Source organism: Caloenas nicobarica, chromosome 10, assembly GCF_036013445.1.
Source record: "Caloenas nicobarica isolate bCalNic1 chromosome 10, bCalNic1.hap1, whole genome shotgun sequence".
NCBI lineage: Eukaryota > Metazoa > Chordata > Aves > Columbiformes > Columbidae > Caloenas > Caloenas nicobarica.
In genome coordinates this window covers 15,850,228-15,875,475 of record NC_088254.1, presented here as the reverse complement: position 1 = coordinate 15,875,475, position 25,248 = coordinate 15,850,228, and the positions used below count along the sequence as shown (strand labels likewise).

The 25,248-nt window shown below is 48.7% G+C and overlaps 1 protein-coding gene across 6 annotated transcripts in view; it reads right to left on the bottom strand.

Annotated features, from left to right (window-relative positions):
* Positions 1–25,248, bottom strand: part of NTRK3 (neurotrophic receptor tyrosine kinase 3) — a 212,321-nt gene that overhangs the window by 171,618 nt on the left and 15,455 nt on the right. For all 6 annotated transcript variants that reach the window (XM_065641444.1, XM_065641445.1, XM_065641443.1 and 3 more), the window contains exons 2-3: positions 7,263–7,337; positions 5,846–5,917 (exon numbers count right to left, since the gene is read on the bottom strand). In XM_065641444.1, coding sequence (XP_065497516.1) covers positions 5,846–5,917; positions 7,263–7,337 — 147 coding nt within the window. The remainder of the gene's footprint in view (positions 1–5,845; positions 5,918–7,262; positions 7,338–25,248) is intronic.

The following is a 25,248-nucleotide window of genomic DNA, read 5'->3' as shown; positions in this document are numbered from 1 at the left end:
CCAAGCTGCCTGCCTGATTAGGGATAGTAAAGGAACATTCACTTAACAGAAATTAAGGGCTGTTTAAATCTTTCTCATACTTATTCATGGAGAAATTCAGTTCCTATTTTGTCCTTTGCAAATGCAAAATAAAGTGAATTGAACTATCAAGGAGGTGGCTTAGGTAAATGCATTTTCCTTCATCCTCCCAGTGAGCTAAGAGCTCACATACAGTCATTTGCTGATACACAGGGACTTGTTAGGCTGCACTGACTGGAGCGTAGGGACGGGAAATCAAGAGCAATTAACACATGACAGTTTGGCTTAGGCAGAGACTGCCAGGATGGGTATGACAGCAGTGCAGTGATGAAAGGAGAAAGCTCGGAGAAATCATCGAGAAGGAGGAGGAAGGCTAATAGGACATGCAGAATCAAGCAGAGGGTTACAGGCAGTCTCAGGCCTGGAGCTGGTTACAGGAAGAGAGCAAAAGAGTTTCACCCTGCCTCGTGTACAGGAACAGCTTTTCCAGAGCAAGGCAATAGATCATTAACCACAAAGCAGGGGAAATGACCCTCAAGCCATGACCAAGAAAAAAGAGTGCTATGCTTGCAATAAGCAAAATATTACCTCCGAATTATTTCTTTATTTAGTGCAAGATCTCCATCAAGCTCCCAGACACACAGAGCAAAGAAGGTGAACCTTGCCAGCCTTGCAAGACTGTTGTCTACAGCCCTCTGAAAACACATGGGCCTCAGTTGCTGGAGGGTTTTGAGTGCTGTCCTGAAACAGCACTGAAGAGGGCAGAGAGCAACTCATCAACTTTGGGCTGCCTCAGCCACCTTCAATTTTCAGGGGATGGAGCCCATTTTCTTTCTTATGAAAGCCTAAAACTGCAATACATCTCTGGGAACTCCCACGTCAAAGCTACAAACTGTACCCAATACCAGGGTACCACTTCATGTAACACTGCACATCCAATACCTGGGTACCAGTTCATGTGACACTGCACAGTTGCCACAAACCCTAGCAGGACACCAAACCTAACTAACTCCCCATCCTCATAAAATAACACAACATACAGAGGAAATTCTGGGAGTCACCAAATTGATGGCAGCACAGCTTTGCCTACAGAAACAAGCCCACAGATCAATCAGCTCAGTCCTTCATCAGGCAAAGCAGATCGCGGCACATTCCTGACAGCACCTTCCAGATCTTCCTGAATCCCCATTATTGGGAGAAAAAGACTGACAGGATCACATAGATTAAAATACCTGTGGAGCAGAAGGTGATTGGACCATACTATACTCAAAAAACAGTTACGCTGTACACAAAGCACTCCAAGGTCTCTGTCTTTAAGACCCTTGGGTGAAGACTGGAAGAGAAAGGTTTATCCTCAGTCCCATCTTTGCTTTGGCAGATAGCACTGAGAGAGAGCTCTTTGACAGGAGCTGTGTCTTGGCCAGCCCACAAACCAATTTAGAGCATGTCTAAACCTCCAGAAGGCAGTTTAAGAAGAGCCCCTGAATGCAGGCAGAAACGGCAATTATTAATTTTCTAAATAGAAATCTGACTACTTAAGCCTCATTTAAAAGTGTGCCTGTCTCTATAATTACACAGCCTTAATTTGTTTTCTTTACTACACAATAAATAAGGTGTGCACAATTACCCTCTGCAAACACAAGGCAGTGCCTCCTGACTGGCTGAGTTACACAGCAGCCCAGGAAAGCACTTAGAGGGAATCATAGTTTCTTAAGTACTTGCTTCCCAGTAAAGGGGGACCCAGGCACTGCAAATGTCAACTTGTCTTGCTCTAGGCGCAACCTGCTCCTAACATGAGTAGCTCTACCGTTCCATAGCCAAAGGCTGGATGCTTTGGCCAGTAGCAAACAGGTCCTGTCCTCTCCTGTGCACTGATTCCCAGTGCACTGTGCAGCCGAGCTCTCCTGTGGACTTCCCAGGGCCCAGTGAGGATTGTGATAAAGTTACATTCTTCCCCACAAAACACTACAACCACTTCTCTTTACTATTCCTCTGTCTATTTTCAAGACACACATATGAACTTGATATCCTCAGGACTTGTAATCCTTTATCAAAGTTCAAATTATTTGGTCAAAGTATTCCAGTGTTATTAGGAGAAGGGTAGGGAAAGTGAGAGCATGCAAGACTTTTTCCTCAATAAGCTGTGCTAAACACAGTGTCACAATAAATGTGTATTCAGGTGGTTTATGTCTCAAATATAGGAACCATATCCCCTAAAGCTTTCTTATACAGCATCAAGCCAAAGACTGAGGTTTTCTGTCAACACCAAGCATTTCCTACATTCACCTGCATCGCCTGCTAACAGTAACTTCCACAGATCTGGGCTACGAGTGTTTGGTTTTCCACAGCCTAGATCTGCTGCTCTTCACATCCAGAGCATGGTCTTCTCCAGGACCATTCCTGTGTTAGCCAAAGAGCTGTCAAATCTTCACAGAAATGGGACCAGGAACCCACCAACACAACTTTGCCCAGCAAGAAGACCTCTAGCAGGGGGGACAAAGAGACACTGGATGACATCCAGTTTAGATCAGACCCACATGCATCCCCATTCAACATTCAGCCAGTACTTGTTCTGGAAGGAGTCAACTGCCTCAGCCCAGTCGCCAACAGAAGAGGTAGAACCACACTGCAGAACCCAGTGTTACATTTTGGATTAATTCCCTCTGTAGCAGTGGTAGGCTTCACAGCGCTGATGATCACAGAAGCCGTGAAGCCCTAACTCTCCTCATTCAAGGAGAGCGGAGAGGCATCCAAAGCTATTTCTAGATCCACACCTCTGGCTCCCAGTCACCCACTGCTCCTCCACTGATTAGGTTGGCCTCAAGCCCCTTACACTTCTACAGCTTATTTCAAACCTGATAGGATGGGCATGACCCTGCCAGGCTGCACTTTGAGGTCTACCACTCAGGCAGCTGAATGCTGAAAAACCCCTTCATGGGTTTCTCTCCCCTTTCCTCTCTGACTCTGTGGTGGAGAAGGGGGAAAAAAGCCAAGCCAAACCTCATCCAGAACCATTATCTTAAACAAACCCCCACAAACCCAAGCTCCTGCAATTAGAGCTGGGTTAAGTGATCTGCTTGTGATTGCACAGCTAGGGTCTGAAGACAAGTGCATGCACTGAGGAAGGGCCAGAAATAGAAGTTGGTGGGAGAAGGCAGAGCTATCTGGCCCATCTGAAAGGAGGAAACCTTGATGAAAGGCACTGGGAAAAAATCTCAGTTCAGCAGCAGGCTGGGATTTACCCCAGAATGGGGCGGCGTGGGGGGAGGGAAATAGCAGCAGCTTTTGAGTCCTCACGATTTGTACACAAGCTTCATGTGGAAGAAAAGCCTGCTGCTGCTCACACCCAGCTTGTAGCACCCTGCAAAGGTCCGGAGTCCCCACCACCTTGTGCCAGCCTTCCCTGGCAGTAAAGCTTCTCTGTCATTTATTAGACACACTTGCTGTCTTATTGACTCTACCTGCAATCATCCAAACACCCAGCAAAGGAGAATCGACACCAGGGCAGCAGCAATAAAATGCAGCAGTAACTCTGTGAGCCTTAATGCTGCCCTGTGGTCCCCAACCAAGGGATTGGGACACTATCCCTCACTTCTGTCATCTACTGTACCTGGTGGCATCAGCCCAAGAATTACAGCAGAGTGACATTTCCATTAATCCTTTTATCCCTGGCTCCTACATGCAGCGGCTGTGGAAAATGTCAGACCCTCCGCGAGCCGAGCTCCCCAGGAGACAGCAGCTGTGGAGCAGCCAAGGAGGCACCTCGATGTGTTTGCATGGTGCCGTGGCAGGAACCCTGGGTGGCACCAGGCACCTGCCAGGCTGTGCAAAGCCTTGGAAGCCACTGTGTTCCCTCCATTAGGACAAGGGAGCCCCAGAAAAAGCAGCCTGGCTGTGAGGGAGCAGCAGTTCCGTGACCCAAGAGCCTCCGGGGAGCAAGAGGGAACCACCACCCCGCCCTGCAAGAACCAGGTCTCCATCACCAGGTACCCAGCATCACCATGGGGAAAATCTACCTTGCAAAAATCCACACTGCTGGGCCCCAGGAACAGCATCAAAACCCACCAGCAAACATTAACCAAGTAATATACTTACTTGCCTCAGGCTTCAAAAGGCAAGGAAAAAAAGATGTTAAGAGCATGATCAATCTTACATGGCCCAAGCAGTAAACAAACACATATTTCATCACCACACACCAACCTTAACTCTTGACACAAGATGGATGTGGTGGGTTTTGGTTTGTTTGGTTTGGTTTTGGTTTTTTTTTTTTCCATTTCAAAAGTAATCTCGAAAGACAAAAACAAACACTTCTGCAAAAAGCAGTTACAATTGTATGTGTACACATTAACAACACATTCAGCCTCAAAACGATCGTACATGGCCTTCTAAACTCCTACAATATCCAAACTAATTTTACCAGGAATCTGATGTTATTCATTTTATCTGCTAAATACATAAACAGCACCTCCCCTTCAAAAAAAAAAAAAAAAAAGTCAATTGAGAGAGATATTCATAGAGAATGCTTCCCAGCAACAACTACAGAAGACACAAAACAAGCACTACAAATCAAAATAATAAAGCGCAGAAGTCAGGAAAATCCCAATGGTCAGCATTAAGGAGGGTTTACGATGATAAAATAAGCACTACTTTAAACTCAAAAAGGCTCCATGCTTGTTCACAGTGTCCTTAACTATTCATGCCCTTTAGTACTGCAGATCTCCTATTTAGCAAGTACTTTACTGTCACTTAGCAACTGTAACTGGTTTTCCAAAAAGGAAGCTTTGGGGGTTTTTCAGTTCACATCATCTCCAAGAAGACATCAAAAGACAAATCTATCCTGCTCTGCAGGTCACATCTATCTCCCTCAGCCAGGAACTTGCCCTTATCAACGGCCACATGCATCTTCAAACTCAAATGGATGTGACTTACTGTTGTTTTTCAGGGAAGAAGCCACTAGCATCAGTTTCCAAAAAGCAGGGATATGCACACTTTCCATCCAGCCCACCAGCTTGTGCCCAAGGTCAGTGGCATCTCACTAACCCCTTTTCACCTTTTAGATCTATACCAGAGCTGAGAGGGGTTTGATCTTGGACACAATCACTTTGATGAGATATATTTCAAAACCCATGGAGCACCTTGCACACTGGCCTGAAATTCAGCCTTTCCTTTATCACTTTAGGAAAAGTAAACACATATCTAGGAAAGAAATCAGTGCCCTTGGCCTCAAGGATGCAAACATTCCCTGGGACGCCATTCCTGCTGGATAACGATGCCCCAGCAGCTGGATGCTTGTGCAACGTCCCATGATAACTGGACTCCAGCCTCTCTGGTGCAAGACATCCCTGCCCTACACCCGCTGCAGACACCATTTTAAGAAGTCAATAATTGGGAACAGAGCTGGCAGCCCCACGCCTCAGGATTTGCGACAGAAAAGGGTCCTTTGTTTAAAATCTAAGAATCTGAACAGGTTCTGTGTGCTGAGGCATGTAGCCACCCCCTGAACTCTTCAGAAAGGGAAATGTGCACAGGCCACTGCAAGACTGCTAATGACACAGGCGCTCATTAGAGCAGCAATCAAAAGCCAGGGCAGTTATTAAAAACCAAAGCCCATCAGCTGCCCAGCAGGAGCTCACCTCGTCCTGCATCACAGCCCATTGCACTTCCCTGCACCTTCACTTTTCCTTCTCCTGACCTTTGCCACTTCTCCCTCTTTTTCCCCCACCAGCATCCCCCATCCCTCACTGACAGGCACTTCAGGGATCCTCTTTGGGAATCGCCTTTCCACAGAGAGCAGAAGGAAAAGGCAGCAGGAGCAGCCGGCACTCACATGTAGCGCAGGTGAGGGTTCTTGGCAAAGGCGCGTGGCTGGATATTTCGTAGTCCTGAGTTCCTGATTGTCCTGCAAAGAGATGCAGAAGGGCAGCGGTGGAATCAAGGCTGATGACTGCTCTAAAACCCTGCACTCAGCACCTGAGGTGCACTGGGAGCCCTGCGGTGCCCCCCCGAAAGACATCTCTCCCCAGACAGCCTCTCTGAGTTACAAGCAAAGCAGAAATTGGGCTTTTCATCTTCATCTGATATCATGACAGAACGGGCTCAGTACAGAGCCAGCTGCTGAGCAAGATTCTCCCTCCACATCCACCAAGGCTTGCTGGGGTGGCCTGGAGCATCTCCTGCCTCTCTCTTCTCCCTCCATCTTCATGAGCAGCACTGCCTGGCCCCACAGCAAACCTAATCCGCAGCACCACCATCTCCTCTCCCTCAAATCCAGGAGAAAACCCTTCTGCTTGCAGCTCTGATAGGGAAGAGTACTTTGCATAGGGAGTAATGGACGTCGAAAGGAGAATCCATTTCCTACCCTGCTTTGGAGAAGCTGTATCAGCACTATGACCAGCGTTTGTTAATATCTGCTGCAGATAAAAGTATGCCTGACCCCCTTGATGCTTTCCTAGGCGAGATGAGAGCAGCAGCCAGCCTGCTTACAAGGTATGAGTTAAAAATACAGCTTGCTGGGGTTTGGTTATTGGAGTGCTCAGCAATGTTCACCTCTCCTCCAGCCTGTGGGCAAGTTGTACGTAATGTAAAGCTCCCAGCGAAACACATTAGCAGAGTCTCCGATTAACCCTGAACAGCACTCTGCATCTCACATAAGCAGCACCCAGTGTGCTCCCAGATTCAGGAAGGGGAATGAGACTGAGGGATATCCTCACTCAGCCAGGCTTCCCAAGTGTCTGGCAAGTCCCTTCAACCTCATGGACCTCAGTTTCCCTTCCATGATGCACAAAGCCAGCCTTCCCTGGTGCTCAAAGGGTCGTGCAGGGAGATGAGATTCCCTTATTGTGCAGCACTAGTGTGATGGCAACTGCCCTAAATGAGGACCAGCAGCCCAGCAATGGAGGATTGGTGGAGACAGCTGGAATTTCACATTGTGGGGCTGAAATGACTCAGAACAACACACAAGCCCACAACCAGCACGGCAGGGGAGAAGAGAGGTCAGGGCTGACGTGTGTTGACAGAGCTGTCAGGAGCTAGCAATCTTCCTTCTCTCAAACCCAGCAAACGCCAAAAAGCGCTTCCTCTCCATTTTGCAGAGTCTCATAGCAAAATACAGCAGAGCCAGTAGCTTAAACAGGCTCCAAACATGGTGGCATGCAGACTGCGGAGGGAGGGAAGCTGCAGCTCTTGGCTGGAAGGAAGGGGCTGCCCAGTGCTGTTCTCCTCCCCGACACGCAGGACATACTCACAGCCTCTGGAGTCCCGTGTACAGCTCCATGTCAACAGCGTTCAGTGTCTGCAAGTTCTTCCAGTTCTCTATGTGTCTGTCGAGAAGAAGGAAAGGCTCAGCTGTGGCATCACCAGATGGTCGCTCTGCCCATGCAAGAAACAGCACACAGCAGGAGCGTGTCATGTCCAACCACCCAGCCCCACACCTCTTCCCACCTGCCTTCAGCCAAAACCTTCTTGCAACAGGTCTGGGAACTGGACCCGCTTCAGCATCCACGCCCTCAGACACATACAGTACACGTCATGCTGCCAAAACAAGTAGTTTCCCATTCTACTTTTTATTCTGTTTTTCCCGTGCTTTGGGAAAGACAAATAACACTATTTTACCAACAGTTTTGAGTGTGGAACGTGCAACTGATCCATTGAACATCCTTGCCAAAGTCATTGTCCCTCTCTGCGTACGCCAACAAAACAAAACCACAATCCACACAAATAAATGCAAATAAAACCTCTCAACAAAAAATGAAAAAATGACGAAAATTAGGAAGAAAAAAGGTCCTGTATTTATCCAGTCTGTTATGGAGATGGACAAACAGGGTCCTAGTTTTTGCTGGCTGGAAGTGCTGCTGGCAGGAGAGCACCAAACTTAGTTTTCAAACTGTGCCTTTATTATAAATTCCTCAGTTGCCTGGGGCGCTCTGGAAGGTATGTTATAGAGAACAAAAACAGAAATAGATCTGTCACTGTGGGATCATTATTCACTAAATATTAGAGCCGGGGGAAGTTGACAGATCGACAGCCCCAGAGAACGGGGTCCCCTGTTATCGGCGGCCCAGGAGCGATGCTGGCAGCAGCGTGGCTGGGTGGCTGCGGCTACGGGCTTTGGCTAAACAAGATGCAACACTGCATGGTGGGGAAGGAGTTCAGTCCTCGTCCTTCTCCCAGATTAAACTTGGACACCCTCCCACCAGAAAGCACAATTCCAAGAGGGTCTTCGCTGGGGAGCAAGCAGAGGTGGTTTTCTCTCAAAGTGAACTGAGAGGGGGAAAAACATCTGGCTGGTCCCCTTAGACGATATGAGAAAGAAGCCCAACTTCAAAGGTTATGAACACACACACCAAAGCTCAGATCTGCCTTGATGCAATAGTTGGCTTTGGATTTGGCCCTGGAGAGGGGAAACATTTCCAGGAGATGCAGGGTTGGGGTGATAAGCCAACACTGAGAACCATCCCATGATTTTATGATTCTAGGCAAGAAAGCTGCAGGACCCCACATGGTGGTCCAGAGGGTGAGCAGAAGAGGCACCTTTGACCACTTCCGGAGCAGTCACAGGGGCCACATGTTCCTCTTCAGGACTCACTACAACTCGTGCTTGCACAAAACCAGATGAATTAGCATGACAGAAGTATACAGACCTATTATTTGAGACATATCCCAAACACCATCCAGCTCAGGAAAGAAAAATGCAAAGCCTGGACTAAACCTAAACATATTTCTCTACTCTCACCATACAGATCAAAGAAAAGCAGAGACCTGCAAGAGTCACTTCTGCTTTCCACATGCTCCATACTTGTCTGCATACCCAGAGGAGTTAGCGTAAGGACGCAGCATTGCTCACAACTGCATGACAGCATAAGTTATGGTTCATCTTCAATGACCTGCTCATTGGCTTGGATCGCCTGTGTCCCAGACGGAATGAGAAACAGGACAATGATTACAGCCATTTTGTATTCCCTGCCAACATCTGAGGCCTCTGCGAGCACTTGCAGAACAAAACACAGACTGGGAGGAGTCAGTCAAGAGACCCGACAGCTCACTGAAACCCTTTTGAGACATGGCAGGACTGCAAGTTCAGGTCCTGGGCCATGAGACTGCAGGACTGAGCAAGGCTAGAACCACGAGTTGAAGGTATTTCCTATCTGCAACTCCTATGTATCAAAAGAGAGGGTCATCCAGGAGAAAAAAATTAAAAAGCGGGGAAGAAGCAGGAGTGGGATGATGTGGGTTTACCACTAGGGCATGCTGAAGCTACAGCATCCAAGCAATGACCTTCATGGAGGGATGGAGCAGCCCTGAGCCAGGAGTTTTGGAGCAACCACAGCTGGGAAGGAGGCAGCGGCCAGATTGGCTTTTGTTTTATTGATTGTGTTTGCTAAAAAAAGTCACAGTTATTTTTGACCTGACACTCAAAGCCATGTGGGCAGCATTCTAGAAGAGGCAGAGAAAGACCTGAGCTTGTTCCCAGCGACATGCACAGGCATGACTTTCTGATAACTCAGTATAGGGGTCTAGGGTTCTCCCCATGGCCAAGCCCTCACAGAAGTGACATTACACTAGATTGTAAATACAACTCCACAACCTGTGTTGCAGACTCCCAAACAAAGCCCGTGAGCTTCCTGAGCCAGATATGCTTTGGTACATTATTTATCATAGGCACACAACACCCATAAAGGGAGAGACAACAGAAGCAACAGTGAAAATAAATATATACACACACACTCTTATGTACAGAATAATCACCCAGCCCAGCAGCTGCTTTACATAGAGGGCAATATAGGGAAATAGCATCATCTTGAATTAGGTGCACAGGTCAAGCAGGGGACTTTGTGTCCTTTAAGCTACACAGACACTTCCCTTCTCAGGGACTCCCAGAAATGGTTCTTCCCCCTTTTCCTCTGATTTTTCAATGTAGCAGGAATTGCACCCTTGCTCCTAGAAGTGACAAATCAGTCTTGGTTAACAGTTGTCTCAAAGATATACCAGGAAAACCATTTTCTTTGGTTCCCTATTGCTTTGGAAAGAATAGTGTAACTTCGCACTGGCTGGGTTTGCCTCAATCCACTTCAAAAACAAAACAGAAATGCATCTTATTCTGAAGCTCAAGGAGTCAAACTGTGATTGCAAAATTGGCCATGGTTGCACAGGAAAGCAAACGAACCAAGCAAAGAAACTCCACCCCTAAAAATAAGTCTCTCCTCATGTCCTTTAGTACCTCAACTAGCTCCCTCTTTTTTCCTTCCAGGATTTTGCTTGCCCTAGAAATATTATATCCTCCCAATTGCTGCCGAAGACTGAGACCTTCTTCTCTGCCTCGGTTCATTAACCTGGCAGGAACACGGGTGCTGGGTTCATGCCAAATACAGATGTGACAACCCCCAGTCCTGCCCTGGTCTCTGCAATCAGGCACATGAATTACAGTCAGTGGGTTACTCCCCCCTCTCTGCAAATGTCTCTAAATATATATTCCTGTGGCATTCCTCAGTTATTACTAAGGTAAGCTGCTCTTCTGCAAGATGCAATAGCTTCAAGACCAATACCATACTTCACAAATCCTGAAGTGCTCACCATGTACACATCTACCTTAGCCTCATTTCCAACTTCTAATCAAGACCTTATGAGATACATTGCCAACATAGATGAAATTGTGGGGTTTGTGAGGGTTTTTTGTTTGGGGATTTTTTTTGTTTTGGCTTTTTGGTTTGTCGGTGGTTTTTTTTTTTTTTTTTGGTGGGGGGGCAGAAGTGTAGGGAAGAGGTTGTTCATTTAAATACTTGCTTCCTTTTCATACTACTTGTCTGCTTGGAGGATCCTGCTGGTCCAGGTCTCCTCACACCATAGACCTGTTGTTATTCCATATCTTCTACAACCGATCAAAGTCCACCTTAGCAGTAGCTCGGGCTTTGCCCTCCCAACTCATTCTGAAACACTGCATCAGAACTCCCCTGCTCTTCTCATTTCTGACCCAAATGTACTCAGAAGCCTTATACATCAATTTTCTCTTGTGTCAAAACTGTCTTTGCTTAAGCAGCTCTTTTCCTTTCCTGGCATTTCCCTCCTTTACAAGCAAGAGCCAGACCCACCCTGCTGTCACTTATAAGTTACATGAGCCAGCTCTAAGGCTGCACGTCTGTACCGAGCAGTGAAGTGCAAGGCAAATTGTCTCAAGTGCTTTGAAGAGATACTAACTCAAGTCCAAGAAGTGATACAGATATATTGCTCAGGCAGAGTCCTGGTAGCAAGGTTATTTTGCTCCTGTTTTCAGACCCAGCATAATTGATGCTCAGGCTTGGTGACCTGCACAAGAAGGACCATTGTGATAGACACTGTAATAGCAAATGGCTCTCTGTTTTCTTCATCAGCCTATTTAGGTCTCTCTTGCTTGAAAAAGAGTGACCAAAACCACAGAGCAATCTCCAGGAGGTACCACTTGGATAACAACACAAGCAACTCTCCAGTTACACTGGAAACACCCTGACTTGCGGGTCACACTGGCCTTTCTCACAACCCCATCAGCCTGGAGGCTTGTTTTCACCCCATAATTAAGCATTGTACCAAGCACTTCTAACCACCAGGTCATTTCCAACTGATGTGATTTCCTAACCGGCAGCAAAAACCCTGTAACACCCACATTTGCATTTATCCCACTTTCGCTTTACATACTCTCTTGGTTTCGCTGCTGCAGCTCTTCCCCTTGGCCATCCTTACCCCACTTTGTGATCCCACAGCCCCAGCAGCAAAGTCCATGAGCAAACCCCTGCCTTTTGTGCCAGTGTCCTCAACAAAAGGAGAAGCCAATACAACCTCTGAGGTTCCTTGGAGGTGATCTCCTCTTTCAACACCTCCCACCACTTCTCCATTATCCAATACTTCACCTACAACAGTTGGGATATAACACCATACTTACAGTGTAATGCAGCATCATATTAACCTCTCACCATAAAGTCATGTCTTTGCTGAGGAAAACAGTTACCTTTCCAAAGGAAGATATGGGTTTAACCTGACAAAAGCAAACTTTAGGATGTCGACTCTGCATCGTGTCTCAGCCTTCTTGCACCTACAGTCATGCTTTTACAACTTGTTGAAAGCCTTGTAGATCACTGAAGTCAGACCAATGGTCAATCTACACCTTGCATGCTGTGTCCCAGTTAATAGCAAACTTGTGAAGCGTGAAGGATTGTTTGCCAGTTCTGCACCTCACGGGCATCACATCTCACTCCCAGATGCCAGGGCACCACGTGAGGCCAGTAAGGAGACAGGTGTCTTTTCCACCACATCACACAGAAAGACACCAGTGATCTTGTTGACCATATGGTCACCAAGTGACAAAGTTTAGGTTTCAGCTGGTCTCCAGAAATGCAAGGACCTCACCCCACTTGCTAGAAGGTGACTGGTAGCCACTAACCCCATGGGAACGGTGGTTCCTTTCATTCCCAGATGGACACCATGCAAGGAAGTGTTTGACAAGACAGGCTGGTGTCACCTTCTGGAGACCACACAGCTCCACATGCTCCCCTTCCAGCCCAGGGCCGATGCAACAACAAGACCAGAATATCCACTGGGATTCAAACAGACAGGCTCATTTTGTCCCACATGCATGAGCCAGAGGTGAAAAACTGGCTCTTATGCCAATTTACCAAGTGATTAGCTTGAGGCTACTTAATGTGTCTGGCCTTCCTTCACCCTCTTCACACAACAAGGATAATATTTAACTAATCTCAGCTTTTCAAGCAGTGTGGTCAATAGCTAAAAAAGGCTCTCGATAAGTGCCAAGTATTATATAGCATGTAAACACACATGCTACTCAAATCTATATCTAGCCCAGGTCAGAGAGGAGAGACTTTTCATCAGGATGCCATCAGCTCCAGCCACTGCCAGAGCAGGCGACACGTCCTTGTTAGAGCTGCACTGCACAAGTGCCACCGCTCATGTTTGGATACCAGGCAATGAATAAATTGCAGATTAGCAAACAGGCAACACCCCAACACACACACAATTCTATATATCTAGGATATATATATATATAGGAAAGACAAACAGAGCGTTTGACTCCTCTTTCTTGTAAGGCAACAGGAAAATTGATTCGTCATCCAGGCACATTATATCTCACGATCCAGACAGCAGCATTAGCTTTCAATTACCTGATATGTTTAGCATTATAAACAAACCTCTTGGCACACCAGCTCCAGACCATGCAAACATGAATTTGATTGCAAGGGTGGAATAGGGGGAAGACATCTCTTAAAACCCTTGACCGGTAAGACCTGCTGCGTCCAAGCAGAGGTGCTGCAGATGTTGATGGGAAGCCCTGGAGACTGGGAAATCCATGGTACTGGTGCAGGTCTCACACCCCAAGGCAAAGCACAGATACAGTGAGTACTGCTGGATCCTTTTATCCATCCCTCACATCCCACACAGGGCTGAGGAAGTCATAAAGGAATCAGCTATCTTTCACAGTATTATAAGGCACTTATTACATCTGTTTAATAACCAGAGGCACGAAGGACTTGATTCCCTCAATATAGAAGTTATAAAAGTGAATTGGTAACTGAGCATTAAAGGCAAGTGCACCTGAATAAAGACTTATGAGGGCAATATTTTCCCCATTTAAAGCGTGGGTTTTCCTTTCCTGAAAACACATGGAAAAGTCACCCAGTGCTGGGTAACTTTGCATCATTAAGGATAATTTGAGGTCAGTGGGAAAAGAAGGGGGAGAAAGCAAATCCAGTTTTGTAGAAACAATTATGAGCATAACCCCACAGTGTAATTGTGATTCGTCAAGGTAACAATCATAAAACAGCTCATTGCGACACAGCTCCCCCTGCACTAGCAGATCATCTCCTCTTGATGAGGTCATGTAGGGGTATGTGAGTGCTGCAGAGGATGCAAGGGGGATGCACGCAGTCCCCATCCCATGCATCCAGCCACATCCAAACCAACAATCCAAAATGAGCCTTTCCAGAAAGGCTATGCAAAGGAAAAAGTCTCCAATCCCCCAGCTGGGAGGGCATGGGAAAGATACAGCCCTACGCAAGCCACCACAGTGCTGTCTCAGTCTTCCTGGAGAAACCCAACTGCTACACACAAGCAACTCACAGGACATGAGGCATTCAGAGGAGAGGACTCTCCTGCAGGACACCTTTCAGAGGAGTCCAGACAAGCTTCACACTCACCCCAACAGCATCTGCCCGGCCCCAGGCCAGCCAGGAACAACCATTAGGTGCAGAAGAGCTGCTACAGCTGTGTTCTCTAACAAGACTGCCATTTAAAGACATCCTACTGTGGGAGATACCCTGAGAAACAGCTTTAAACTCTACCAAACACTGTTTTTTCCAGGCATTGCAATTAAGCCATGCTGCCTGGCACCCATATGGTCACATAGAAGCTGTACATAAAGGAGGGAGAGAAAGTACATGCATTTAAAAGACAGATAGTAGTGCCAACATGACCAGCACCTCACCCTTTGCTTTTGTCCCCAAGGACACGAGACCCTCTCAGGCACAGGGTGCACTGAGCCCCACGTCTGTGCATTCACTCGTTTTCCCTCTACAATCTCCGCAAGCCTCCAGCTCATCTCAGGACACCCTCCACATCCTGCACCAGCTCTGACTGGTGATTCATGGAGCAGAGACCATCTCTTCCAGGTACAATGTGTTGGTATTATTAGAGGACAGCGAAATGTCAGGACCCAGCATGGACGGATGGCTGCAGCACACAGGAGGCAGTATGTTCCCATTATTGCACACTACAGCCAAGGTTTTCCATGCAGGAAGAGTTGCACCCCATCACGTGCTTTCAGAAAGGAAGAAAAAAGGGCAGTGGGATGGCAGAGCTGAAGAATTGCTGTGGGCAGCAGTGCAACTGCCTTCACAACAAATACCCCCCTTAATATCCCATCATTAGCACTCAGCAAGTGCTGGGAGAAAGCAGCCTTGGGGTCCCAGACAAGAAGTGAGGTGTCCAAAATCATCCCAGTGCTAAAGAAACTTCATTTATCAGAGATGAGCAACAGTGCAAAAGCTTCAGGAGGAAACTCCCAAGGACAGCAGCATCTCCTGCACAGGGGTCAGGGGGACAGTGTCTCTGAACCCCTCTGTCTACAGGCTGGGCTCTTGGCTCAGCCCCAGCTCCCTGCCCACCACCTCAGCACCTCTCAGCAGTGTCAGGCTCTCTCCCCATCCCTTTTTTATTGCCTATCACTGTCTGACCCCTGCATAGTTTCAGACACCACCTGAAGTGGTAGAGCACAAGACAAGACAAGCAGTTTAGTCCTGCAGGTATGGGCATAGATACATGAATGCAACCACCTTGGGGTGAAGCATAAGCAAGAGCGAGAGCTCATCCCTCACCTGCAGCATCAGCTGTAGCTCACTCCCCTTTTCCTCTGGGTAGCAGGCTTAAAAATTATAATATTTCCACAAAAGGGTATTTCTTTCATTACTCTCTGGCAGGAGAGCCTGCAAAACCAGTCTTCTGTACCCGGAGAGGTGTTTCCCACTGGATCTGGGGTATGCGAAGCAGAGGCTCCTGTTCAGGACCACTAACATCAACCCACCCTGTCTAGTAACACTGCACCTCTGAAACAGCCGTGCAACCGGCTGAGACGAGAGGGCAATCCCAAGGGCAGGAAAAACAATTCCCCTGGGAGTTTTACACCAAGCACAAACCTCAAGGTGAGCCAGCACTCTTTGCTTTACAGGGAGCAAGAGACGAAAAAAGCTCCCATTTTTAGGCAGCTCCCCAGGCACCTGTCACGCCAAAGTTAAGGATGCTTTTATCCATAGGACTTCATATGCAGTGAGAGCAAGCAGCGTGCAGCATTTTGCAGTCTTTAAAGATCAAATGGCATTTTATAGAGGAAGCAGCACCCTGGTCGAAATCAGCTTCAGTAATCATATTCTGCCTTATTAAACCCTCCCTGCAACTTCAAAACGGAGGTCAGATTCCCTCACATTCCCATCTCTGAACAGGTCCAGGGCTTTTCAGAAATGTATATAAGTATATATATACACACATATGAATTAATACCGGCAGACAGAGCTGCCAAGCTCTGCTCCAAAGGCAGCTGCGATTCTCTCCTGGAGAGCACAGTGCCTACACACATTAGCAAGACAAGGAGATGTACTAAAGGTACAGGATCACTGGAGTTCAGCTTGGCAGGAGTAACTCTTGGTACAGAGCAGTGCCTAAGAACGTGTGGTGGAAAGGAGCCCCCTGAAAAGGTACAGGGCCTTGGTGATGGGCAAAACAATGTCCCAATATACCTTAGTAGCTCAGCTGGGACCCAGAGGGGAGCTCTACCAGTCACATGCATGCATTGCATTTCATGCTGTGCTTGAAGACAGGAAAATGGATGGAGGAGGAAAGAGGAGGAGATAAAATCTCCCATGAACTGGCTGTTACTGTGGTATACAGCACTAGGAATGAGGACACAGGAGTGAGAGTCCAGCAAGAGCAGACGCAAGAGCCGGGTATGGGGCTGTGGTCCTTAATCCAGACCCGCCACCTCTCCTGGCCCTGCCCACTGCCACCCACCCACACAAACCCACAAGCACGCTTTCCAAAACCACAGCCTCCAAGGGAGTCTAAATTCCAGAAGCTTTATACATCCACATCAGCTTCGTCTCAAATCTCATTCCAATGTAGCTGCACGTTTTTGGGCAGGTCCTTCCCACTGCTCCCGTGCCTGGATCCCAAAAGCGGCACAGAAACCAAAGCTTGGAGCTGCAAACTGCGGGTGCCAAAGGGTCACTCTGCTTCAGCACGGTTATAGCTATTTAGTGGCTGAATCCAGCACCCTCCCTCAGCCCCTATCCTATTTTATCCTCCTCCACCCCCTTAGCACAGCTCATCCCGTTTCCAGCTTTCCCACATGCCAAACACCGGGAAAGCCGCTGCCCGAGCGAGTGAAGGGAGAGCCAATCTTGCTTGGACTCTGATCCCGCTCCCACGAAGCATTTGTTTTCCCAAACGGGTCCCAAGGAGCCTGAACTTTGATCCTCCAGCATTTTGGCTCCTCGGATGTTTATGGAGCTCACACAAGCGGGCAGCAATGCCCAGCTGGGCTGGCCGCAGGCCAGGCTCCCAGCCGCTCTGCTCAGGACGGCCACAGGCAGAGCAGCTCCAACCTGCAAGAAGATCGGCCGTGGTCTCTGTTACCTTCACAGCACCTCAGATCTGCCTGCCCAGCCTGCCAGCTGCTCCCTCTAAATCCAAAGGACTTGGCAAGCTCCCTATGGAGTTTTTTGAGCCAACTGCCATGAACCCCCCAGGCTCGTATCTGCATTGCGAATAAAGCACAGCCAGTTCTGCCCACCTTCCCCAGCAGCGATGGAGGGGCTCCTCCATCACCCAGTCCCTTTCTGCCCAGCCAGGAAAAAAAACCACCCCTTTTCCCCCACTCCCCCAGCTTTTCCGACACAATCAGGAGCAAGGAGATGTACACATTAAGACAAGGTGACTGAGAGCTCTAGGCTTCCCAGGATAGAAGATATTTTGTGGGAAGTCAGCCGGCTCCAGAAAGGAAAAGCTAGCCAGCACACCTATAAACATGACACAGGCAGGAGGTGGCAGGGAAGGAAAGAAAGGAGAGCAGGGAAGAAAGAGACACTTTAAAAGCTCCTCTCCCAGTGCTCTCCTTTGTTCATATAAACATGAAAAAAAAAAAGCGCCTTGCAAAGATGTTATAGGAGAAGATACTCTGACAGTCAGAGACGCTGCTAACTGGGCTGTTGTGTTTGAGCCAATCCAGCTACGCAAACAGCAAATCTGGAGACGGTTTCCATCTCGTATCACAGCTTAGTCTGCCATTCCTCTAGATAAAGGCATAACTGAATTATGAAGAAGTCTCTGCTCACCCAGCATCTCAACAGAGAGCAGCACTCACAGCCAGGGCTTGCCAGCTCTCCAAAACCAGCCACCCCAACCAAGCCCCAGCTCCTGAAAATGAGCCTACTATCTCTGAAGCATTCCCGAGAGGCTGGCATTAAACTGACAGGTATAAAGTCTCACAGGAGCATTTGAGGGATCCAGAGGTCCTGCTTGGTTGTAATTGCGGGGAGGCAGCGAGCAAGGAAGGCAGGCTGCGCCTCCTGACAGCGCCTGCCCTTTCACCACTTGGGCTGAAGATGGATTTAATGGAACACATGTCTTTTTGGCATTGATTAAGGTCACGGAGCAATTTCAAAGCTGGAAAGCAGATCATTGGACAAAGTCCTTCCAGTGAGATTTTTTTTATTGTTATTGCTGGACTTTTTTTTTTTTTTTAAAGATTTTTTTGCAAATAATAACTCCAACTTTGTTTCTGCTCCTGGACAGCTGGAGAGCCAGGAGAGTCTCAGTACCAGCCAAACCTCAGAGCAAATTACGTGGGCCCGGAGGGTTATCAGCAAAAGGAAAGCTCATTCTGCACAAAGAATACAGACATTGTCCGCTGCCAGCCCAGGGAAGCCCTCTGGGGAGCGAGCTGGCTCACTCGCAGCCTGCGGCAGCTGGGGCCCAAGAGCCCGCACCGTGTGCCAGGCTGGGGCTTACTGGGGACGGCAGCTGGCAGGGGACAGCCCTCCTGCACAGCGGCTCCTTTTCCCTCTGTGGATATTGCAATGGGACAGAGAAGAGCTCTCTTCGTGCTCCCTCTTCCTCTGCAGCAGGAGGGCTGGGATCAGGTCTCGCCAACCTGCACGGTTGGCCCTTGCACACAGATTCCTCACACCAGCCTTGCACTGAGCTTTGCAGGATGCCCATCAGCCCCTGAGCCACCTTCAAGCTTGCCAGGTGGCCAGCAGACTTGACCAAAGCCCCACTGGTGGCCCCCAAACCCAAGCCACCATCAAACCACAGGTAAGCCCCAACAGCAGTGGGTCAAGCCACTGTCTGATCTCTGCTGCAACACCAAGGTTCAGATTCAGCCTCTGGAAACAGACACACAGTGCCACTGCGCCAGGCTTGTGCATGCATTCCCACAGCTTTCTGCCCCAAAAGCATCATTTACACCCTTCTAGCTGTTCTCCTGGCTACCAGCAGTGGCAGGAGACAGCAAAGAAGGAAGCAGGGTGAAGATGAAGGGGAGGGCAGAGCTCAGAGCCAAAGCAGCCCCGGGAAGCTCCAGGGCCAGAAGCCACCCTTCCCTCCCCCAGGGCTCTGGATGCTGCAGGAAAGCAGGGACAGGTGAAAGGCATCCCCAGCTGCCACCTGACACAGCCCCCAGTACCACTGGAACCTCCTCAACAGCAATGAGCACAGTGACACCACCAGCTTGAGAAATCACTCCTTGCATCAGCAGCTGCAGCACCTTCCACAGCCCCCTGAGAGCTGCAGCACATGCCGCTCCCATGCAGCGCAACCACACGTGTTCCCGCCCCTTCCCCAGCCCCAAAGCCCCATGAGAGCATCCCAGCCCTCCCAAGCAGCACAATGCCAGCACCAGCTCTAGTTTCCATATTTCGGGTGGCAAAAGCATCAGGGCTGCCTGTGGGCTGCCCGGCCATGGGGTCCCACATGGATACACCAAACCAGGGAACTTGTCCCCTTGAGAGCCCACACACTGACCAACAGCTTCTGCCCAAGAATGTTCTCAGCTGGATTGGTATTGGTTTTTCACATTTTTCCCATATCTCCCCTTTGAAAAAGCCTGTAGTTGCTATGGAAATACTCTCATCAGTATGGGTGGAGCGTAGCAGTACCAGCCAAAATTCCCTGTGGCTCCCAGTTAACACCAGTGTCCAGAAACTAGCAGTGCTGGAGGTTATCCCAAGCTGCACAGGGGATACTCGAAGCTTAAAGCAGCGCTTAGCACCGATGGGTGAGGAAGACCCATCTGGGAGTCAAGAGCAGGACCTGAAATTCACCCAGGTATAAACCAGGTTAAAAAAAAAAAAAAAAGAAAAAAAATTAATCAAAACATCCTCACACTGGCTAAGGGCTAAGAGTGTTACAAACAGCAAAAAGTCGCTGTCTCCCTCAGCTATATCTTCACCATGAGGAGGAGGCAGTCACAGACAAGAGTGACAGGAGCCAATTCCTTGCTGAAAACACTGGTGGGGTCTTTGCAGGTAAGGGATCATCCTTCACCACTCAAGCTTGGAGCAAGGTCTCCAGACACTCAAGACCAGCCAGGTGGGAAATGCAGCCTCTCCACAGGAGCAGACAGCAGGCCAGCAGTGCTCAGTGCACACAGAGGTGCTACTGCAGTGCTGGCAGGGGCAGCACATCTGTCATTAACAGTGGATTTAGGGTGTTAGGGACCCCCATCTCCATCACCCCACCCAGCTGGGAGAGAGGGAGGGTGTGATACCCTGCCAACAGCATGGACACCTCCTGCCTCCGGCCATGCTCAGTAGCTGTATTCAAGCTGTTAGTGTACCACACCTTGTCACCAGCTGCAGCCCGTGACAAATGGCAGCTCCCGTAGCAACGACAGCAGGAGGCTCTCCCAGCAGCAGGATGCAAACACAGATCTCTGCCACTACTGAGGGCTGCCCCCAGCCATCCCCAGCCTGAGGTCACTTCACAAATGGCAGTTTAACCCTGATGCAATCTGGCACCACAGCAGTGAGGTTCTGAGCTCTGCAGTAGACAGACTCATCACCAAACCCTTGTCAGCACTCATCTGGGACCACCACACATGAAACTCCTTTCACAGCATTACTGCATGCTTGGCAATGAGCAAGCTACAGACTTTTCTCCAAGCACTTGTCTCCTGGAGCAGGTATTTTCCTACACTCAATGCTGATTCCACCGTGGAGATCTCACCAAGCTTCACCATCCTCCCTCACCAGCTCTACACAAAGCCACTGGGGCTGTCACATAGCACATCCCACCCTCAGTCCTGCCTGCAAAGGGGGAAGCATTTGGGCAGTACCACCACGATACCATGAAGCACAATGGCACATCCATTGGGCTGGCACGTTACTGGTGCCAGGGTGGGTCTGAGATCAGCACACAGCATTGCTGGACCCTGCCAATCCCCACAGGTGAACAACCCTAATTAAAGGTCTAAATAACAACTTGCATCAAACTGCAATGGGCATATCTACCTCAGGAGCCAACCACTTCTTCAGACTTGCCAGATCCTGAACACTTTCCCAAAAGGAAGCACTCAAGAGAGAAAGACAAACTTGGGCTGTTACTGAGCCATCCAGGCTTGGTCAGAGACAAACAGGAACCTGCGTTCCAGTGACTGTCCTTTCCCATCTGAATTTAACAAGTTGAAGATCTAAAGCATAAAGTAGCAGCCGAAATGCTTCCCATCCCCACCGTTTTGTCCCATGCCTGGGGAACACACAGTCTCTCTTGCTCCCTGCTGGCAGAAATCTCATTGCACCAGCGCAAAACATTCTGCTCCACAGTTTTGGGAAGCTGTTTGTTGGAAGAAGTTGCATGCAAAGCTGCCTGCAAAGCAAGGGGACTCTCTGCAAAAGCAATGGAGAGGCCCAAATTTGTCCTGCTTGGACCAGGGACAGCAAACCCAGGCTCAAGCCAGGGGAGCAGCCAGACGCTCCTGCAGTCCCTTTATCCCCTATGGCCAAAAGACAACCTCAGTGATGGAGCATGCTGCAGAAAACTAAAGCACAGACCAAGAAACAACTTTATACCTCATCATACAGCAAACCCTTCAGGTCACCATAAGATGCAAATCTCCCAACATCCACCTTTTCACCAACTTTACTCCAGCCTGGCGTTCCCCATCAAAATCTCAAGCAGCAAGGATGCTTTGGTGATGTCGGGTGAGCCCTGGGGATGCTGGTACCAGGCAGATGATGCTACCAGGCAGCAAAGCAGCACTTTGGTGCTGGCTCCTGGGCAAAGCACCCAGGTGGCTGCCTGGGTGCACCCCAGCTGCACCCCACAGCACCCCAAGACACCCGGCAGAGAGCTGCCGGCTGCACCCAGCGCCTGCATAGTAGCACAGCGCCTTGAAGAAAAACTCCCCACAGCCAACACAGTGAATAAGATTACAACAAATATAAACTAATGATACAGCTGTCAAGACAGATTAGACTGCACAGTGTAAAAAATTGCAGGGCTGTTTAGTCACAACAATATAAGATTAATTTATCAATACAGCTTATGTGGCACTGGAGAGATAGCAAATTGAATAAGTGAATCTTTTCTACACCTTGCAAAAGGAGGTAGTCTCAGACCCAAAGGGTGCACAGGTCTGGATGCCCGTGAGGATTTTCAGACTGGGATCAACCCAACAGGGCTGGTTTGATGCAGCCCAGGAAGGTCCGCATCCCCACCCCAGGTACAGGGGACGGGTGCATGTGCCATCCACAGGCATGGTTCTGCACTCACAAGTTCTAAAAGGTGCCCACCCTTCTGCAGCACCAGGCTGGAGAGGGTTGCTGCTAAATCAAGACATCCAGAAGCTGCTGCTGCAGGCAGGAACTTCCCAGATCCCTTTCCATAAGCTCCTTCAGGTCCAGTGTTACAGGACCTGAATCATTTGTGTTGTCTCACCTTTAAGCTCTGTCCCAGTTACAGTATGTGCATGTTTTGGCGCACGCAGCAATCAGAGGCAGCGATTCACCAAGCTAACACATGCAAAAATATGCACAGCGACCTGCACCCTTTGAAGGCTAAGCCCTGGCAGGCACAGGCAAGCTTGCAGACCTGAGAACATCTCTCAAGGGTGCTCAAAAAGCAAGAATTGACCCAGCAGGTCCTTGGGAGATGCTTCCCTATTCATTCCACATCTTCTGCCCAAAGACTACAACATCCCCAGCAGACCCGTATCATTTCAGATTTCTCATATGTTGCCATCTGTGGGTTAAAAATGTGCAAGTAAATAAATAGCTGCAGCGATAACGAGCCAAGGTTTCGATTTGTGAAGGTGAGAGCACAGCGGCAGCCGCCGATACGAAGGAAGCGCCCGTTTCTATAAATATTGAAATCCGGTAATTATCATCATTAGAACTAGTTGTGATTTAGCCGTAGCTCAATCCCAACAAGTAAGAACGGCATTTATTTGCCACAATTAGAACAGCTAAAAATACTTCCTGAACCTTGCCTGGTTCAGCCCTGTCCCGCCACCCCCCAAGCAGGTTCAGCCTTGGGCAGGGAGCAATGCAAAGCAGGGACCACTTGAAGGACTAGAGAATGGGGGTGAAGAAAACCTGTGCTCTCCCAGAGAGACCAGGACACCAACACAAGGCCGCCCCATCTCATAGGAGCCCTTCTCAGCTCTGTTCCAAGGCTTTTTCCCCAAGTCTGGTTCAGCCCAGCTAACTCCTGCCCCATGAGGCTGGCTCACCAATGCAAGGTATTGATAGCTGCTCCCTAGGAAAAGCAACAAACTGCCTTTTACATTCTGAAAGTTTCTTTCTGCTTGTATCAGAAGGCACAGATTTGCTTTTAAAAAGCAAATGGATATGTCTGTCTCACCCAAGCCATTGCACTGGCAATGAAGGGCGATGGCCCTGGTAGCACCCAATTGATCCGAAATAGCCATTGCTAATGGACACGTTCCCTCACCTCATGGAAACATTACATTTATGCCAAGAGCCTCCACACACTCAGCATCTCCTGCATGCCCCAAACAAGTGCTAAAGGACCTCAGAAGCTCAGGATGACAGACGGACACCTTCGAGGATGAACTTGTTGGAAGATCTCATCCCTCCTGACCTCTATGGACAGGGATCAACCTCCCATATAAAATCCTGTGAGGGGCATCAAGCTATCCTGCCCTACCTCTGCAAGGTGACCCAGGGCCACGAGCTCTTAAACATGCAGGGACTCAGTCACCCTCCCTTGGGGACACATCCACATTCCAGCTGCCACCAGCATTTTCCCAGCCTTTTCCCCAATCATAAATAAACGCTTGCAGGGTGCAGACCGATATTTCAGGAGGCAGCACCTCAAGATAGCTATAACCACTTCTCAGCTTCCCAACCAAGAACCTGACTCAGGAAAATCCACCATCTACTGACCCAAATCACCCAGGGTCATCTCTTCATGCTTGCTTCGAGACTCAAGATTTTCCCTGAGGAAACGTGCCCAGCTCCCCCAGTCAGGGATGTTCTTTCTGATGGTCACGGTGAATATTTTCCCCACTTACTCAATAATATCTGGAAAGGGCCGTGAAATGGGCAGCTTAGCGATTCTCCACTGCGGAGGGGCGAAGGCGCTGAGGTGCTCACTGCCAGGTCCCAACAACAGCCCAAATATTCATCCCGGCCCCATGGGCCACCAGCTGCTCCTTCCCAAAATGCCTCCGGCCCTGGGACTTTCTCAGCCCCCATCTCCCTCCAAGGGTAATCTGACCCTTCCAATGGCTTTTTTCCCCCCCCCGCCTTGCTTGCCTCTGAACTCTCTCTAGTTTGCCAATATTCCTGTTATAAGGTGCCTCAAACCGAGGTCACATTCCTGGAGGGTTTTTTTAATTATTATTTTGGGGGTTTTCTGTAGTTTGGGGAGGTTTTTTTCCCCATAAAAAAGCCAGTTCACAGATCTGCTCCCACAGCTCTTCCTCTCCCCAAATGCAGCCCATTGCTATTTGCTTAGAGCCCTAAGCCAGTTTTCAGTCCATTTGGCAGCGTCATATCCAAGGCAAACTGAACTAATTTTAAGAGTAAGATTTGGCGAGACACTATATCAAATGCTTTGCTAAATCCAAATATATTAGGATTTCCACGTTCTGCTCAGCCACTAATTTTGTGATTCCATCAAAAAGAAAAAGCAATCAGGTTTGTCTGGCAAGATTTATTCTTTCTAAATCCCTGCTGTTATTGCTCATGCTTTCTTTATCCTCTAGTGCTTCACTTTCTTAATACAGCAGGACTGGAAACGTTTGCTGGAAATTTATTTTTGCTATTTATATGGATTTTGAAAATCTGCCTCTGCTCTCCTCCGCTGCCCCCTGCCTTCCCCAGTGCTGTCAGCATCCCTGTGCTGCCACCATACACATCTCCTCCTCCTCCCAAAGTCAGAGCACAGCAGTATCATAAGCCCAGCGTTAATACACAACTGGCCTCAGACACAAGATACATAAGAAAAACTAATCCAAAAAAAAAAAAAGGATGTTTGGCAGCAGGAGAAAGGTTTAAAAGAAACACCCAGCTGGGTCAAGCCCAGGTCCATCGCAAAGCACCACCAGCAGCATGAGCAGTTAATATTAATGCCTGAATCAGCCATCCCCGAGCATCACCTTGTTTTTCTTGCAAGTCTTCTGGCAACTGCCCTTGGGGTGATCAGGCAGACCTGAGCCACAAATGACACTGGTCGGTGCCT